The 19158-nt window shown below is 38.8% G+C and overlaps 1 protein-coding gene across 1 annotated transcript in view; it reads right to left on the bottom strand.

The window, feature by feature from the left end:
- The window catches only part of IL1RAPL2 (interleukin 1 receptor accessory protein like 2), a 1281282-nt gene that overhangs the window by 541928 nt on the left and 720196 nt on the right, over positions 1–19158 (bottom strand). Inside the window, exon 5 of the mRNA XM_025372668.1 lies at positions 5056–5209. Within this exon, the coding sequence (XP_025228453.1) occupies positions 5056–5209 (154 nt within the window). The remainder of the gene's footprint in view (positions 1–5055; positions 5210–19158) is intronic.

Below are 19158 nucleotides of genomic sequence, written 5' to 3'. Positions count from 1 at the left end.
GTTGTGAGGACTAAATGAGAAAATGAATGAAAACCTCTAAACGCAATGTATGCTGCACAGTCAGCTCTCAATAGATAAAAGCTCTCTGGGAGCCCCTTTTATGATTATTACAGAGTTGCTGGCTTAGAGATTACTTCTGTTGTATTATCTTTACTCAGTCAAAATCCCCGCTTCTATTTATTTCACCAACTCTCCACCATATTGCCATGTTCCACTGTTTTTTTCTAAACTCACCCTCCCCTGCAAAATCTCAGCATTAACAGTAGAAGGATAAATAAACTAAGAGCCAGGACCACAAAAAGCCTGTTTTCCAGCCTGAATGTGAAATTGCTTCGTCTGTGTGTAAAGAGCTGCCATTTTCCACACCAGAGGAAAGTTTTTCTAACAAGCTATGTAATCTAAATGACACCTGCAACAAGGCACTACAATTAAACTTTGCAAAGTGGAATTAAAAGCACTTGCTAAAGCCATGCATTTGAACGTATTCACCAAAGACTGATGCCAATTCCTAGTTGGCAGTTTTACCCCAAGCTTTATATCCAGATTGCTTTGCTACTATTGCTGAATAGTAATCTGGCAGCAAATCTTTGAAGTATTTTCAAGGAATAAATCCCTCTTGCTATCATATTCAAATGCCAATGGGTTAAGAGATTACCCCTAACATGTGAAAAGTCTCCAACCAGGGACTCTAGAGCTGTCTACAATAATCAGGTGGAGAGGTGTTATTTGCATATTGACCAGGAAACAGGTTAGTGGTTTATTCTAAGTAGCCAATGCTCACGTCTAAAAAGCTGCATAAAGGCATGTATTTGTGAATGATTTGCCAGGTGAATGGTGAACTGCCTTCCAAATACAGATAATTAGTTCCGGCTTCCTTCTTGCGTCCGTTTTGAAGAATCCCTATAAGTAATGTCTGCCTTTGACCTTCTTAAGGCAGATTTTCTCTTCTTATCCCTAGAGACTCTATCCCATTATGTTGCTCACTCTCTCCTACTCCTCTTCTCCTTTTTCCATTATCACCTGTACTACAATTCTCACCTTCTTATAACCAACTCTCCTGTCTTACTTTTTCACTTCAATTAGCCCTCCGCACAAATTCAACATGAAAATAAAGAAAAAAAAATTTAAATAGCATATAGCCACCTAAAATATGCTGTGGGAAATGAAACTGTCACTGTAGGCATCATTAGCAAATGACCTAAACATGCTACTGTGCACGTCTATTTGTTTTTAAAACCTTCCCTATGCATCTGCAGCCTTCGAAGGAATAAAAAGAAATTTCCACAATAATATCACAAAAGTCTGCTACAATTTATATAATAAAAGTGTTCCAGAAAAGTTGCATTTAAATCAAATCCTGTTTTAATGCAGAAAGCAAGCTAACTATTTAAATAAATACTATGGCATATATGGAGAAATAATTTCATTAAAGCAAAGGATAACCTTCTAGTTTATCAGTTTTGAATATCTGGATCTTTCTATTCTTGACCTTCTTAAAGCAAATAGCACCTATGTACCTTTAAGAAACAGGTACTGAAAACTTTGTTTTACTGAAGTTATATTTCTCAGAATTATACATTTAAAAAGAATAGTCAGAAAATAAGCTTTAGAAATTTGACAATCTTTTAAAATTTGCATAAGGGAAATACACCATTTAAAGAACCTCTATTTACATGATTTTGTAATTAACCAACTCTATTAATGTCATATTGAAATTCTTATCCCATGATAAACTCAAAACACATATGAATGGTTACTCTTTAAATAATCCTAACCTTATATTTTGAATTATGAGAGGACAATCTGTTTGCTAATTGTTTTCATATTATTGAGCATACAAAGCATGGTATAAGTTATATAATGTTCCAAAAAAGAATAAACCTTCACAGAGCAACCTCTTGAACTTCCATACCAAGTAGCCATTTTGTTTCTACATCAAGCATAACATTTGAACTGTGTGAACAAATACACAAACATGATACTTTCTTATATGAATGATGACCATTAACCCAAGGATAATCATAAACACATTTTGAATTATCTTTTCCAGCTCCTAGCTTGTTGCCTGGCATGTAACATGTACTCAGTAAATATTTATTTAAGTGGTAACTGAATAAATGACTGATTTCCCCAGTTGAAGTTGCTTTACCCACACACCTTGACACATTTTCCTTGGTTAACATGATCTCTATTTTCATGGCAGTTCTTAGAAATTTAAAGAAAACAAATTGGGACCTATAAAAATCATGTGTGTGTGTGTGTGTGTGCATGGGTGAACTAACATACTCACAAAATAATCAAACCTATGACTTTGACTTGTTAGCACCATTCTCCTCTCTAGTGTCGCTCAAAAACATGATCCTTGGAAAGTGTAAAACAGAATCACCTGGACAAAAAGGTAAATTCCTAGTCTAACTGATGTACTAAATTAGAATCTAAGGGAGAAACCTGAGTATCTGTATTTAGAGATCTTCATCTTTATCCTCTCTGGGTCCCTTCACATGATTCATATTAAATTTTGAGATCCTCTGCAAGGTATTCAAATAAAATTTTAGATCTGTAATTCAAATATATTAAATGTTTAAAACAAGTAAATTAACATCTTATAAAATACACAAAATAAGTACCTCTAGCTCTCTTTTCCAGAATCTAAAATGAAATGAAAGAAGCAAACGTGTTTTCAACAGAACCCATTTGATGTGAGTGAAAAGGAGGTTTGGTGTTTACTTTATTCTGGTTCAACTTAAAACTCAAGCCAAATACTATAATGTTACAAGATTCAGCAAATGATCCGAAATGGAAGTGCTCTGCAAGCCTCTCATAAGGATTAGTGACTGTGGCCAAAGTGATGATGCTGCAACACTTTGTGCATAGTCAGGTCACTTATTAATAATGTACAACTGCCCATGATTGAATTTTCTGCCATGAATGAGGCAGGGAAGTCTAGTTCATGTTGAAGAAATCAGAAACTAATCAAAAGCAGAAAAACTTTGCTATTTGGAATTGGCCCAATATGGTAGTTATTTTGAAAGCTCATGGGGGGTAGCTATTTTGAAAGCTTATTTTGAAAGAACGTGCAATTCTAATCAAAATAATTATTTAAACTTTCATAGAAGGCACTCTACAAAATCAAACTAAGAAGTAAAACTATCATTTATTAGTATAGAGAGTGAAGTAACATATATGTATATTATATATTAGTTTATTTAAAATATATATTTTGTGTTCCCTGTGCTAACATTTAGAATTTTGAAAAAGACAAAAACAATTAATCTCAAGAATCAAAAACCTAATTAAATATATGGGTTATAGCAATGAACTTAACTCAGCAAGTATTAGTTAGTTGACTGATTTTAACACCATCTCAAAAAGGTCAGCCAGACCTTTTTGAACCTTTTTAAACAAAAATAAAATAGAAGAAAAAATGTATTGCTAGCATTAGCAAGAGTATGTTATAAATTAACCAACTGGCTGATGTTGGCATTAGATGGTTAAACAGGTAATGCTCAAGTGCATTAATCATAAGTCAATTAATGCGATCAATAATGCAATTGTCTAGGTAATTTCAAAGTTTATCATGGCTTGGATATTATCCACAATAGAAATATGTATGCATATACATACAAACATACACACACATACTTAATTGTTTATATTTAAGGTATACAACAAGATGTTTTTGTTATACATATACATAGTAAACTGATTACTACAGTCAAAAAAATCAGCATATCAATCTCATATGTTTATTTTTGTGTTAAGAGCACCTAAAATCTACTCTCTTAGCAAATTTTCAACATGCAATATGATTATTTTTTATTTTTGAGACAGAGTCTTGCTCTGTTGCCCAGGCTGGAGTGATGTGGCATGATCTCAGCTCACTGCAAACTCTGCCTCCTGTGTCAAGCAATTCTCCTGTCTCAGTCTCCCTAGTAGGTGGGATTATAGGTACACGCCACCACGCCTGGCTAATTTTTTTTTTTTTTTTTTTTTCAGTAGAGACAGGGTTTCCCCATGTTGGCCAGGCTGGTCTCAAACTCCTGACCTCAGATGATCCACCTGCCTTGGCCTCCCAAAGTGCTGGGATTGATTACAGGCATGAGCCACTGTGCCAGCCTCAGCATACAATATTATTAACTACATGCCGTACATTAAATCACTAGACTTATTCATCCTATATTACTGCAACTTTGTATGTACCCTTTGACCTACACTCCTTATTCCCCATGCTCTGTCCCTATCCACTTTTCTACTCTCTTTTGCAACACATTCAACTTTTTTTTAGGTTCCACATGTGAGATTATAATACACATGACACACATAATAATAGGAAAATTAGTCAAGATTTGTTCGTGAGCAATAGTAAGTAGATTTTTTTGTCATACAGTTTCTTAGGTTCCATCACATTTGTTGTAAGGGATATCTTTTTGGTATTAGATTCTGTCTTATGTCTCTGAAAATTACTTCCTAAAATTCTCTAACAGGTAAGAATATTCTAAGTTTATTCTTCCACTAGTTTACATTTTGTTTGTACTTCAGATTTAAAACACACATATGCATGTTCTTCATTTGGAGTTGCTTTAAGAATCATTAGAAGCTCACAATAACATCACTCACTTATGGATAATTTTGCATAAATGATAATTTGGATGCAATCCAAGAAGATTTCATTCCAAAAATCTAACAGACTCTCTTTCCAAAATCAGCCTTCACCTACAAGGAGATTCCACAAATGGGTTAAGTCAACATTCTAGAGTGGTTCCACTATATACTTTCTGAGATGTTTAGTAATAATGATACCTTGAAGAGTTCAGAACCTTTCATAAAGACAGAGAAGAGATACACAGCAATTAGGCCCTTGTTCTCTAAATTCTGTTTTCATATTCCATATGTTGCTTTTACTCAGTACAACTCATTAATAGCAAGTTTCTCAACTGTTTGATTTGCAGGCAATTCTAAATTCACAGAAAGTTGACTCTGAAAAAAACTCTTGCTTCCCAAACCAAATTATACTTAAAATCTCATTTGCCATAATTTTGTAGAACCAATTCCTACCTGTAACTTTCAATTCAGTTGTTCGTCTTACAAGTTTTCCTTCATATTTAAGTTCACACGTGTAATTTCCTCCATCTTCCTCTTGAACTTCTTGGATCAGAAGAGCATTTCCTTTCTGTATTATTATGCTTCTCCACATTTTTGGCTTGCATTCCTGCAGATAAAATATTTGCAAGTAAGCAAAAAATAAAAGTTCATGGACTACATCTCAGTACCGGCAAGTTAGTACTTTTACTTTTTTGTATTCTTCTCTTTCGTTTTCAAAATATGTAACTAAGGAGTCAAGTCAATGACCAAGAAAAATCACAAATGTGTCCTATTGTATCCAATTCTAATATCACAACTATTGCACTATAAACCACTTTAAAGGCCTGACCCCAGGAGCAAGAAGTCTTTAGAAACATTCTGAAAAAAATAAATAGAATAGCATAGAAGCTCCCCAAATACAAGAGAGGTATAGCAGAACCTTAACAGTCACTAAGTATTATTATAATGTCCTGGTTCTTTCTATTTGACAGGGATATTTCCTAAGAGTCCTAAGAGGATATGGTTCACTTAGCCACTCAGTATACTTTAGGGGAGTCTTAGGCATTATTAAACATTCATAGTAGGATTTTATATTGGCAATGAAGTTTACAATTGTTTCATTAATTACTCCTTATTATGAAAACTAATACTAGTACTCCAGAATCTCCCTTCTTGTAATCAAGAAATCCATGTGGGGGTAGAGAGGGAAAGAATATAAAAAATTAAGGACTTCTCTAGAAACACAGCTAGGTAAAGTGAGGACACGCTTTGTTATAGTAACAGCCTGGAGATATCATCCACTTACTTTCTGAGTTCAGTGATACACAACCACACAACAAGATTTGGGTTTTGAAGCCAATTATCTTACTCTCCTGATAGGAATGTGAGGGAATCTTGTGACCGAGATTGGACTTCCCTAGAAAGGAATGTTTAATACTTTTCCAGAAAGTGACAAGGATATAACAATAGCCAAGTATGTAAGAATATTCAGGCAATTATCTTTGACTTTCAGGAATTTTTTCAGACTACTTATTAGATATTGCCCCATTCTGGCTATCATTCACCTCAAATGTCCTACCAAAGTGGTAGCCAAATGCTGTACAAACATCAGTCGAGGTGTAGGGGATAGCTGTTAGGGAGTGTTGAATATTCAAGGTAATAAATATTTTATTGCCAGGCATGGTGGTTCACGCCTTTAATCCCAGCACTTTGGGAGGCTGAGGCAGGCGGATCACTTGAGGTCAGGAGTATGAGACCAGCCTGGCCAACATGGTAAAACCCTGTCTCTACTAAAAATACAAAAATTAACTGGGCATGGTGGCACGTGCCTGTAATCCCAGCTACTCGAGAGGCTGAGGCAGAAGAGTCTCTTGAATCCAGGAGGCAGAGTTTGCAGGGAGCTGAGATCATGCCATTGCACTGTATTCTGGGTGACAAGAATGAGACTCTGTCTCAAAAAAAAAAAAAAAAAGTATTTTATCATGTAAATTTTGTCAGTCAGTTAAGGCAATAAATAAATTGATTTTGAGGTAGATGATGTGAACAATAGTTGAGAGCACTTTTTACTTTCCCACTATGGTGTATACAACATCTACATCTACCACTCCTCACCCCTGCCGTCCATACACATATCTTAAACATTCACGTAAAGTTAGAATCTGTGCTGACTCTCAATCCCCAGCTGTGAGTGCTTGTGTATTTGTGTGCATAAGTATGTGTGTGTACATGTGTGTGTGTGAGTGATCTGAGACAGCAAGTACCCATTTTTCTGTAACATTTTTTTCTTTCATGTTAGCAGGAGTTTTGACACACAAAGTGGTGCTTAAGTTCACAGGTATAATATTTAAGAGATAAGCTTGCTTTATATTCTATACAACTACCCACACACATTGTCAGAGAGTAAATAAAACTAATACTATTGAGGGCATGCAGATATAAGGCTGCTTTACTCCCTAGGGTCTTCCTGAAGAACAGTTAAGGGTCTGTCTGAAATTATATTACATACCATGTCTGGCAAGGTTTATCACCTATATGAGATTTGCTTCTGAGTTAAACCTTGGGATATAAGGTTTCTGGGAAAATGAAGAAGAAAGTCTGAACACAGAGAAAAAGAAACAGCCCAGCTGCCACTGCCGTCATACAATAATAATCCTCAATTATTTTCGCATTGCTTCCAACTCTGATAGCCTCAGATTTCTAAAGAATCGTTCTGAAGGTCATTAAACAAAAATATGGTCCCTCTGGGCATTTTGAGAGGAAAGGAAAATGAAAACTGAGCTGTTGCGCTTTCACACAACAGTGGTGGGGGTGGGAAAATAAGCCCACACACTCATTCAAAGACAAAAGGTGTCATTTTCTAATGTCATTTTGGGGAAAGTCCATATGCAATTAATTCTAAGAATTTTCATTTTCTCTGCTCATTGTTGTGCTTTTTTCCCCCAGGAAGTAAAAACTAAAGAGTGTATAGGAATTAGAAAATAACTCCTGGTGAAGAACAGCCTGGAATCTGTATATGTTCTTTGGGATAGATCAGGACAGTCCTATGTGCTTTCCAAGCTGCCATCTAGCCTTATAAAGGGTTCTTTGTATCCAAGAGTGGACTTTTATTTTTATTTTTTAAATTGTGGCATAAGAAAATGTTGTCTTCAGGTCGCCAACATCCCTCTGGAGACAATGTAGTATAAATGAAAAGGCAAACGGCTTTAGGATAAGACATCTCTAGGTTAAAATGTGGGGTTCCCCCAAGTTCTGTGATCTTCACCAAATTTGCTTATGTGAATAATATTCACTACCATGTGAGCAGCCAGAATTCAGAGGCTTGCAGATTTATTCATTACATTCTTGTTGGGCAGCACTATAAGGAGTGGTCATACAACACAGACAATTCCTAAAGGTTCCCAAACCTTTCTCATACTCGATTATATTTCTTTAGAACCTCCAGCTCTGCTTGGTGAAAACTGGTGCTAATGAACTAATCAGATAGAAAGAAATCTTCACTAATTGGCTAACTATCAACCACAAAATAATACTTTAACTTATGGAAAATGTATGGCTCCTAAGAGGCCAAACACTAATTTTAGTAAGTGGGAAGAGGAACTATATTTTGGTCAGAAGAGCTTTTATATTACCTTTCCCATCACACTACATAGATGATCATCCTGCCTCCACTAATACGCCTTTTGCAAAGTTACTTTGTTGGCTATTCTACCTCAGTCTGGATGCTTATATAAACTCTCAGAAGTCTTCCACGTTCTTGGTTCCATTATCGGCACTCTTTCTCCCTAGCTGCTGGCTGCTAGGCTTACTGCTGTCATTGCTTCTCTCCTGCTCACTAACTCCCTAATGAACAGACAGTATTGCCATATGTAGTAGTCTGTTGTCCGGCTGCTATGCAGAACTACCCAAGACTGGGTAATTAATAAAGAAAAGAGGCTTAATTGACTCACAGTTCTGCATGGCTGGGGATGCTTCAGGAAACTTACAATCATGGAGGAAGACACCTCTTCACAGGGTGGCAGGAGAGAGAATGAGTGCCCAGCAAAAGGAGAAGCCCCTTATAAAACCATCAGATCTCGTGAGAACTCACTCACTATCGTGAGAACAGGATGGGGGAAGTCACCCCCATGATTCAATTATCTCCACCTGGTCCCTCCCATGACACATGGGGATTATGGGAACTACAAATTCAAGATGAGATTTGAGTACAGACACAGCCAAAGCATATCACCATACCCCACTGCTCCAGATGTGTTTAATTCTAGTAACACACTAGGCAAAGAATTTGAAGTGTATAAGTCAAGCCTCAAGATGGTTGTCTGAGGCCAGGACAAACCACCAAAGGCTCAAATTTGAGCAGTCCCCTAATACTGAACTCACTGTGTGATCCTCCTACTATTTATTGTCCCTGGGACTATTAAACCTCATCAACTTGAAAATTTTGCTGAGAGCCCGTCTTGCCAGAGTTGCTTAAGTTCAACAATCAGATCCTTTTTGTGGCCTGGCTATCCCCTCATAAAGTAGTTTATTGTAGGACATCCTTACCCAGTCAATATAATATCAACACTTAAAGCCCAGCTTTTTTCCCCGCCCTCCCCACCTTCCTAGGTGGTAAATGTCCCGTGCCAGTAGTTGCTAGGTTGAAAGCCCAGAATGCACAACTGAGACATCTGTTTACTAAGAACCCTAAAGTAACCTGTTGCCAGCCAAATTTGGATCTTGGAGTTTCCAACCTGAAATATTTACCACTGTACTCATAGTCTACTTCTGAGATATCGTCATTATACCTACAGGTGTTTTCTAAATCCATTTGATTTGGTGGTTGTGGTTACTTTGTGCCATTCAGAGCACATGACTTATTCCTCATGGCAAGAATATCAGGAAGATTGATTTTAATATTTCTTCTGATTCTGAGGTTTAACCTCAAAGCAGCTATGCAACCATAAACTAATCATGTAACTTCTAGTCCTTAAACGCCTTTTTTCGAATACCCAACATCCACCCCTTAGGCCAACTTTTCTCCTTCCCCCTGGAGACTGTACTCTCCCAAAGGGCATCTAAACATCTGTTTAAAAATCTTTAGGGGGCCAGGCACAGTGGCTCATGCCTGCAATCCTAGCATTTTGGGAGGCCAAGGCGGGTGGATCACGTGAGGTCAGGAGTTCAAGTTCAGCCTGATCAACATGGATAAACTCCTTCTCTACTAAAAATACAAAATTAGCTGGGCATGGTGGCGCATGCCTGTAAACCCAGCTACTCGGGAGGCTGAGGCAGGAGAATCATTTGAACCTAGGAGGCAGAGGTTGTAGTGAGCCAAGATTGCACCATTGCACTCCAGCCTGGGCAACAAGAGTGAAACTCCATCTCAAAAGAAAAAAAAAAAAAAATCTTTAGGGAAACTGAACTGTCTGCAGTTTAAAGATGGAAGAGACAATTAGGAGTACGATTGCCAATTAGGTATGAACCTTGTCCTTTTCAACCTATCTCTACTCCAAATGCCTAGGATAACCAACTACAAGGAGTCCTTCCCTTCCAAGCTCTATTTCTCCAACTTTCTACCTTCACAGTCTTAATATTGATATTGGTAGCCCACAGTGGTTAAGAATATAAGTTCTAGACTAAACACTTGTATTAGAATCCCAACTAATATGTTTTTGAGCATGCTACTAAATCAATCTAAGCCTCAGTTGCTTCACCTATTAAAAAAAACAGGTGGTGATAATATTTACCAATTGGGGTGATTATAAAGATTAACTGAGGTGATATATGTAAATGCCCTGTAATATAAGGCATCACATGCTAAAACTACTCAATAAATATTAACTGTTTTTCTATTATTTTTATTACTTTTAGTACTTTTCTTTCAGGTTATACATATATTATGATATATTAATGATCATCAGGAGTTAATGTGATCCAAATTTCTATAGCAGCGTAGAGACAATACTTTAACCTAAAGTTATCATTCTAAGGCTGAGATTAACTTCTGGTTTCCAGTCTGACATGTAAAGGGCTTAGAAGTCATCACTACTATCCTCACAACAAGAAAAAAGCCAAACAAACTGAACATCAATAACCATTTTCAGATCCATCAGACAACTGAGGTCACAAAGAAAACTACTACACCAAAAACTGGAAAGACAGGAGAATATAGAGAATCACAGCTCACTGGGAGCAGAAGCAGCTTCATGAGCCAGCAACTGGTATGAACTCTTTACCCTTTTCTAGCCTTTCACATGGAGAAGGAAACTATCCAACTCTAGCTCCTTTTAGCCTTTGAAGTGGAGGAAGAAACAAAGCCAGCTCTAGCCCTTCTAGCCTTCCTGTCTCAAGTAGTGGGTGGGAGAGAAGCTGAGAAGCACTTGTGGTCACAGTTCAGAAACACGGTTCACTAAAAAGCTGAGACCTAGTCATAATATTATATAGCACTTACCCTCACCCTGTATCTTACCAACACATCAATTAGGACTCCTGTCTAATAATAGGGCATCACAGTTTAAAGAACTGCACAACTCACACCTTATTTAAGAAGTCTCTAGGGAAACCCAAAGACATTAGAAGAATGAAAAATGAAGGCACCAGAAAGAATTGTAGTCTCTAACACCAACAATTATAGAAAACAGTAAAAACAGCCTTAGTCTTAGCCAGAAAAATTTAAAAACCTCACACTAAAGGCCTATTTATCTCAGTTCCTTTTTACCCAGTCAGCATATCATGTCTGGGTTTCAGTGAAAAATTACAAGGTATACTAAGACAAAAGACAAAACAAACAAACAAACAAAAACCAGCTTGAAGAGAGAACAAATATCAGAAATAGACTAAGATATGAAGTGGCCAGGATGGCTGACTAGAAGCAGCTAGCATGTGTGGCCCATAGAGGAAAAGAAGAGGCGAGTAAATACAATACCTTCAACTGAAACATCCAGGTACTCACATTGGAACTAATCAAGAAAACAACTTGACCTGTGGAGAATGAAGAAAAGCAAGACAGGACAATGGCCCACCTGGAAGCAACACGGAGCCAGGAGAACCTCTCCTGCACAGAGAAGTGGTGAGTGAATGTGTGACCACAGGAAACCACGCTTCTCCCACGGATCTTTGCAACCCTCGGATCAGCAGATCTCCATATGAACCCACTCCACCAGGGCCTTCAGTCTAACAGAAGGAGCTACGTGGAGCCTTGGCAGAGCACTCAAACATGTGAGGAGACCCTGGAGTCTTATATACTTGGACTTTCCAGAAAGAGTAGCTGCAGCTCTGGCAAAGTGGAAGGTTAGACCTCCCTACATACCCCTAGGAAAGAGGCTGAACCCAGGGGGCTGAGCAGCAACAGCCTGCAGGCCCCACATCCACAGCACCTAACAGAATAAGGCTTGGAATTCCAGCTAGCCACTCGTAGGGGCATTGCACCTCCCTAAAAAGGAGCTCCCAGGGTCGGGGGCAGGGGGAGTCATTGCTGTTTGGGTGACTTAGCCATTCCAGCCTGCAGGCTTTGGAGAGTCTTAGCTGACCAGGGATGTAAGGAATCCCCCAGCACAGCACAGCTGCTCTACCAAAACATGGCCAGACTGCTTCTTTAAGTGGATGCCTGATCCTACTCCTCCTCACTGGACAGGACCTCCCAAACTGGGCCTGCAGCCACCCCTGCTGGTATTCTCCAGTCAACAGAGATTTGTAACCTTCCCGGGATGGAGATCCAAGAGGGAGGGGTGAGCCACCATCGTTGCTGTTTGGGTGACCTAGCCATTTCAACCTTCAGGCTTTGGAGATTCCCAGCTGGCCAGAGGCAGAAGGGATTTCCCAGCAAAAAAAAACAGCTGCTCTACCAAAATGTGGCGAGACTGCTTCTTTAAGTGAGTCCCCAATCCCACTCCTACTCATTGGGCAGGATCTCCAAAACTGGGCCTCCAGTCACCCCTGTCGGTGTTCTCTGGCTAACAGATTTTTAACCTCCCTGGGATGAAGCTCTCAGAAGGAGGGGTGGGCCAACATCCTTGCTGTTTGGGCAACTTAGCTGTTCCAACTTTGGGCTTTGGAGTGTCCAAGGCAACCAGGGACTAGAGCAGACCCCCAGCACAGTAGAGTTGCTCTACCAAAATGTGGCCAGGCTGCTTTTTTAAGCAAGTCCCCAATCCCCATTCCTCCTTGCTGAGCGGGAGCTTCCAACCAGGATCTCCACCCACCTCCTTCAGGTGACTTTGGGCCAGCAACAGATCCATACCTCCCTGGGACGAAGCTCCCAGAGGGAGAAGCAGGCTGCCATCTTTGCTGTTTTGTAGCCTCCACTAGTGATACCTCCAGGTACTAGAAAATCCAAGGTGACTATGGACTAAAACAGGCCCGCAGCATACTACAGCAGCCCTATGGAAAATTGACCAGACTATTATGTGGGTTCCTATTCCCATATCTCCTTACCAGGCAGGTCCTCCAGGCATGGGCCTCCAGCCACCCCCTGCCAGAGCTATCAAGCGAGTAGAAACTTGGCAACTTCCTGGACAGAGTCTCCAAGGACAACTGAAAACCTCTGTGAGACTACCTCTGTAGTGGAACAGCCCTTGCTACCATCAGACTACGGAGGAAATATCCTAAGTACCTTATCCACACCACCAACAAGCTGCAGTTGACCCAAGGAGAGGAGGTTAGTCCATCTCCCACAGGTGCCACACATTCCCCACTACTTGGCACCAGACACGGAAGTCCTGGCTTGGACCCACAGCACAGGCCCTTGATCCTGGGCTGATTGTACTAAGCCACTGCTGACCTGCATCTCTCTCGAATGAGCTCCCAGGAGACAAGAAAATGATCCTTGGCCACAACCACTACTAAGGTCCCTTCCTCTGCTGCCTCCAAGTTGGGGAAAAAAACAAAACACTGAGATCACCCCAGAGCTACTATGAGAAGCCCAGTAGTGCCAAGTTGCAATCTACAGCCAGCACTCAAAGGAGAGAGGAATCCACTTTCAGAGAATTGAGAGGGAACAAGGCTCCAAATGTGAGTAAACATAGGAAAGTCACACAACTGAGCAAGAGTGTACCAACTGACCAATAAGCCTATGTGCCACCTGCTGGATCACACTCCAAACCTTCAACACTAAAAATACTTCATTAACATACCCCCCTCTGAAACCAGAGACAGGAAGTCAGCTTCAAATAAAGACCCTGCACAAAGCCTCAGCCCAGTGAAAACATCCAGAAACGTCTATTGACTGTACTCAATCTACACTGCAGTTAAAGGAACATCCACAGGCAGAGATGAGAAAGAACCAACGCATGAACTCCGTTAACTCAAATGGCCAGAGTGGTGTATGTCCTACAAACAAATGCATGAGTTCTCCCATGAGAGTTCTTAACCAAGCTGAACTGGCAGGAATGACAGAAATAGCATTCAGAATATGGATAGGAACAAAGATAATTGAGATTGAGGAGGATGAAAAAACCCAGTCCAAGGGAAATAATCACAATAAAATGACACAGGAGCTGAAGGACAAAATAGCTTGTATAAGAATGAACCTAACAGGTATGACAGAGCTAAATAACACAATACAAGAATTTCACAATGTAATCACAAGTATTAATAGCAGAATAAAGCAACCTGAGGAAAGAATCTCAGAACTTGAAGACTGATTCTTTGAATTAACACAGTCAGACAAAAATAAGGAAAATAGAATAAAAAGGAATGAACAAAACATTCAAGAAACATGGGATTATGTAAAGAGGCCAAATCTATGAATCACTGGCATCCCTGAAAGAAGAGAGGAGAAAGCAAACAACTTGGAAAACGTATTTCAGGATATCGTTCATGAAAACCTCCCCAACTTTGCTAGAGAGGCCAAGTATAAAATTCAGGAAATACAGAAAACTCCTGCAAGATTCTACACAAGAAGATCATCCCCAAGATACATAATTGTCAGATTTTCCAAGGTCAAAGTGAAAGAAAGAATGTTAAAGACAGCTAGAGAGAAAGGGCAGGTCACCTACAAAGGGAATCCCATCAGGCTAACAGCAGACCTCCCAGCAGAAGCTCTACAAGCCAGAAGAGATTGGGGACCTATATTCAACATTCTTAAAGAAAAAAATCTTCAACCAAGAATTTCATATTCAACCAAATTAAGCTTCCTAAATGAAGGAGAAATAAGATCCTTTTCAGATTAGCAAATGTTTAGAGGATTCATTACCACCAGACCTGCCTTACAAGAGATCTTGAAAATAACAATAAATATGAAGGGCTGTTGAATTTTGTCAAAAGCCTTTTCTGCATCTATTGAGATAATCATGTGGTTCTTGACTTTGGTTCTGTTTATATGCTGGATTATGTTTATTGATTTGCGAATGTTGAACCAGCCTTGCATCCCAGGGATGAAGCCCACTTGATCATGGTGGATAAGTTTTTTGATGTGTTCCTGAATCCGGTTTGCCAGTATTTTATTGAGGATTTTTGCATCGATGTTCATCAGGGATATTGGTCTAAAATTCTCTTTTTTTGTTGTGTCTCTGCCAGGCTTTGGTATCAGGATGATGTTGGCCTCATAAAATGAGTTAGGGAGGATTCCCTCTTTTTCTATTGATTGGAATAGTTTCAGAAGGAATGGTACCAACTCCTCCTTGTACCTCTGGTAGAATTCAGCTGTGAATCCATCTGGTCCTGGACTTTTTTTGGTTGGTAGGCTATTAATTATTGCCTCAATTTCAGAGCCTGCTATTGGTCTATTCAGGGATTCAACTTCTTCCTGGTTTAGTCTTGGAAGAGTGTAAGTGTCCAGGAAATTATCCATTTCTTCTAGATTTTCCAGTTTATTTGCGTAGAGGTGTTTATAGTATTCTCTGACGGTAGTTTGTATTTCTGTGGGGTCGGTGATGATATCCCCTTTATCATTTTTAATTGCGTCGATTTGATTCTTCTCCCTTTTCTTCTTTATTAGTCTTGCTAGTGGTCTGTCAATTTTGTTGATCTTTTCAAAAAACCAACTCCTGAATTCATTGATTTTTTGGAGGGTTTTTTGTGTCTCTATCTCCTTCAGTTCTGCTCTGATCTTAGTTATTTCTTGCCTTCTGCTAGCTTTTGAATGCCTTTGCTCTTGCTTCTCTAGTTCTTTTAATTGCGATGTTAGAGTGTCAATTTTAGATCTTTCCTGCTTTCTCTTGTGGGCATTTAGTGCTATAAATTTCCCTCTACACACTGCTTTAAATGTGTCCCAGAGATTCTGGTATGTTGTATCTTTGTTCTCATTGGTTTCAAAGAACATCTTTATTTCTGCCTTCATTTCGTGATGTACCCAGTAGTCATTCAGGAGCAGGTTGTTCAGTTTCAGCCCTTCATGCTAAAAACACTCAATAAATTCGGTATTGATGGAACGTACCTCAAAATAATAAGAGCTATTTATGACAAACCCACAGCCAATATCATACTGAATGGCCAAAAACTGGAAAAATTCCCTTTGAAAACTGGCACAAGACAGGGATGCCCTCTCTCACCACTCCTATTCAACATAGTGTTGGAAGTTCTGGCTAGGGCAATCAGGCAAGAGAAATAAATCAAGGGTATTCAGTTAGGAAAAGAAGAAGTCAAATTGTCCCTGTTTGCAGATGACATGATTGTATATTTAGAAAACCCCATTGTCTCAGCCCAAAATCTCCTTAAGCTAATAAGCAACTTCAGCAAAGTCTCAGGATACAAAATTAATGTGCAAAAATCACAAGCATTCTTATACACCAGTAACAGACAAACAGAGAGCCAAATCAGGAATGAACTTCCATTCACAATTGCTTCAAAGAGAATAAAATACCTAGGAATCCAACTTACAAGGGATGTAAAGGACCTCTTCAAGGAGAACTACAAACCACTGCTCAGTGAAATAAAAGAGGACACAAACAAATGGAAGAACATACCATGCTCATGGATAGGAAGAATCAATATCATGAAAATGGCCATACTGCCCAAGGTAATTTATAGATTCAACGCCATCCCCATCAAGCTACCAATGACTTTCTTCACAGAATTGGAAAAAACTGCTTTAAAGTTCATATGGAACCAAAAAAGAGCCCGCATCTCCAAGACAATCCTAAGTCAAAAGAACAAAGCTGGAGGCATCACGCTACCTGACTTCAAACTGTACTACACGGCTACAGTCACCAAAACAGCATGGTACTGGTACCAAAACAGAGATATAGACCAATGGAACAGAACAGAGTCCTCAGAAATAATACCACACATCTACAGCCATCTGATCTTTGACAAACCTGAGAGAAACAAGAAATGGGGAAAGGATTCCCTATTTAATAAATGGTGCTGGGAAAATTGGCTAGCCATAAGTAGAAAGCTGAAACTGGATCTTTTCCTTACTCCTTATACGAAAATTAATTCAAGATGGATTACAGACTTAAATGTTAGACCTAATACCATAAAAATCCTAGAGGAAAACCTAGGTAGTACCATTCAGGACATAGGCATGGGCAAAGACTTCATGTCTAAAACACCAAAAGCAACAGCAGCAAAAGCCAAAATTGACAAGTGGGATCTAATTAAACTAAAGAGCTTCTGCACAGCAAAAGAAACTACCATCAGAGTGAACAGGCAACCTACAGAATGGGAGAAAATTTTTGCAATCTACTCATCTGACAAAGGGCTAATATCCAGAACCTACAAAGAACTCAAACAAATTTACAAGAAAAAAACAAACAACCCCATCAAAAAGTAGGCAAAGGATATGAACAGACATTTCTCAAAAGAAGACATTCATACAGCCAACAGACACATGAAAAAATGCTCATCATCACTGGCCATCAGAGAAATGCAAATCAAAACCACAATGAGATACCATCTCACACCAGTTAGAATGGCAATCATTAAAAAGTCAGGAAACAACAGGTGCTGGAGAGGATGTGGAGAAATAGGAACACTTTTACACTGTTGGTGGGATTGTAAACTAGTTCAACCATTATGGAAAACAGTATGGCGATTCCTCAAGGATCTAGAACTAGATGTACCATATGACCCAGCCATCCCATTACTGGGTATATACCCAAAGGATTATAAATTATGCTGCTATAAAGACACATGCACACGTATGTTTATTGCAGCACTATTCACAATAGCAAAGACTTGGAATCAACCCAAATGTCCATCAGTGACAGATTGGATTAAGAAAATGTGGCACATATACACCATGGAATACTATGCAGCCATAAAAAAGGATGAGTTTGCGTCCTTTGTAGGGACATGGATGCAGCTGGAAACCATCATTCTTAGCAAACTATCACAAGAACAGAAAACCAAACACCGCATGTTCTCACTCATAGGTGGGAACTGAACAATGAGATCACTTGGACTCAGGAAGGGGAACATCACACACCAGGGCCTATCATGGGGAGGGGGGAGGGGGGAGGGATTGCATTGGGAGTTATACCTGATGTAAATGACGAGTTGATGGGTGCAGCACAGCAACATGGCACAAGTATACATATGTAACAAACCTGCACGTTATGCACATGTACCCTACAACTTAAAGTATAATAATAATAAATAAATTTAAAAAAAGAAAAAAAAAGAAAATAACAATAAATATAGAAAGAAAAGACCACTGCCAGTTAATACAAAAACACACTTAAACACATAGAGCAGTGTCACTGTAAAGCAACCAGATAAACAAGTCAACATAATAACCAGCTAACAGCACAATGACAGGATCAAATCCACACATATTAATACTAATCTTGAATGTAAAAGAGCTAAATGGCTTACTTAAAAGGTGCAGAGCAGAATGGCAAGCTGGATAAAAACTCAAGACCCAATTAATTGTATGCTGTCTTCAAAAGACCTATCTCACATGTAATGATACACATAGGCTCCAAATAAAAGTGAAGGAAAATCTACCAAGCAAATGGAAAACAGAAAAAAAGCAGGGGTTGCAATTCTAATTTCAGACAAAGCAGATTTCAAACCAACAAAGATTAAAATATAGAAAAGGGTATTACATAATGGTAATGGGTTTAATTTAACAAGAAGACCTAACTATCCTAAATATATATGTGCCTACCATAGGGGAACCCAGATTCATAAAGCAAGTTCTTAGAAACCTACAAAGATACATAAACTCCAACACAATAATAGTGGGAGACTTCAACACCCCACTGAGTATTAGACAGGTAATCAAGGCAGAAAATTAACAAAGATATTCAAGACCTGAACTTAACATTGGACCAAATGGATCTCATAGACCTTTACAGACCTCTCCACCTGAAAACAACAGAATATATATTCTTCTCATTGGTACATGGCACATACTCTAAAGCCAACCACATAATTGGACATAAAACAATCCTCAACAAATGTAAAAAATTCAAAATCATACCGAACACACTTTCAGACCACAGTGTAATAAAAATAGAAGTTAAGACTATGAAAATCACTTAAAACCATACAGTTACATGGAAATTAAACAACATGCTCCAGAATGACTCTTGGGTAATTTATGAAATTAAGGCAGAAATTAAGAATTTCCTTGAAAATAATGAGAACAAAAATACAATATACCAGAATCTCTGGGACACAGCTAGGGCAGTGTTAAGGGGAGATTCAGAGCAC

The sequence above is a fragment of the Theropithecus gelada genome, chromosome X (assembly GCF_003255815.1).
Source record: "Theropithecus gelada isolate Dixy chromosome X, Tgel_1.0, whole genome shotgun sequence".
In the NCBI taxonomy this organism is placed as follows: Eukaryota; Metazoa; Chordata; class Mammalia; order Primates; family Cercopithecidae; genus Theropithecus; species Theropithecus gelada.
Note: the sequence above shows the minus strand (reverse complement) of the source record. Positions and strands in the feature narration are given on the sequence as shown.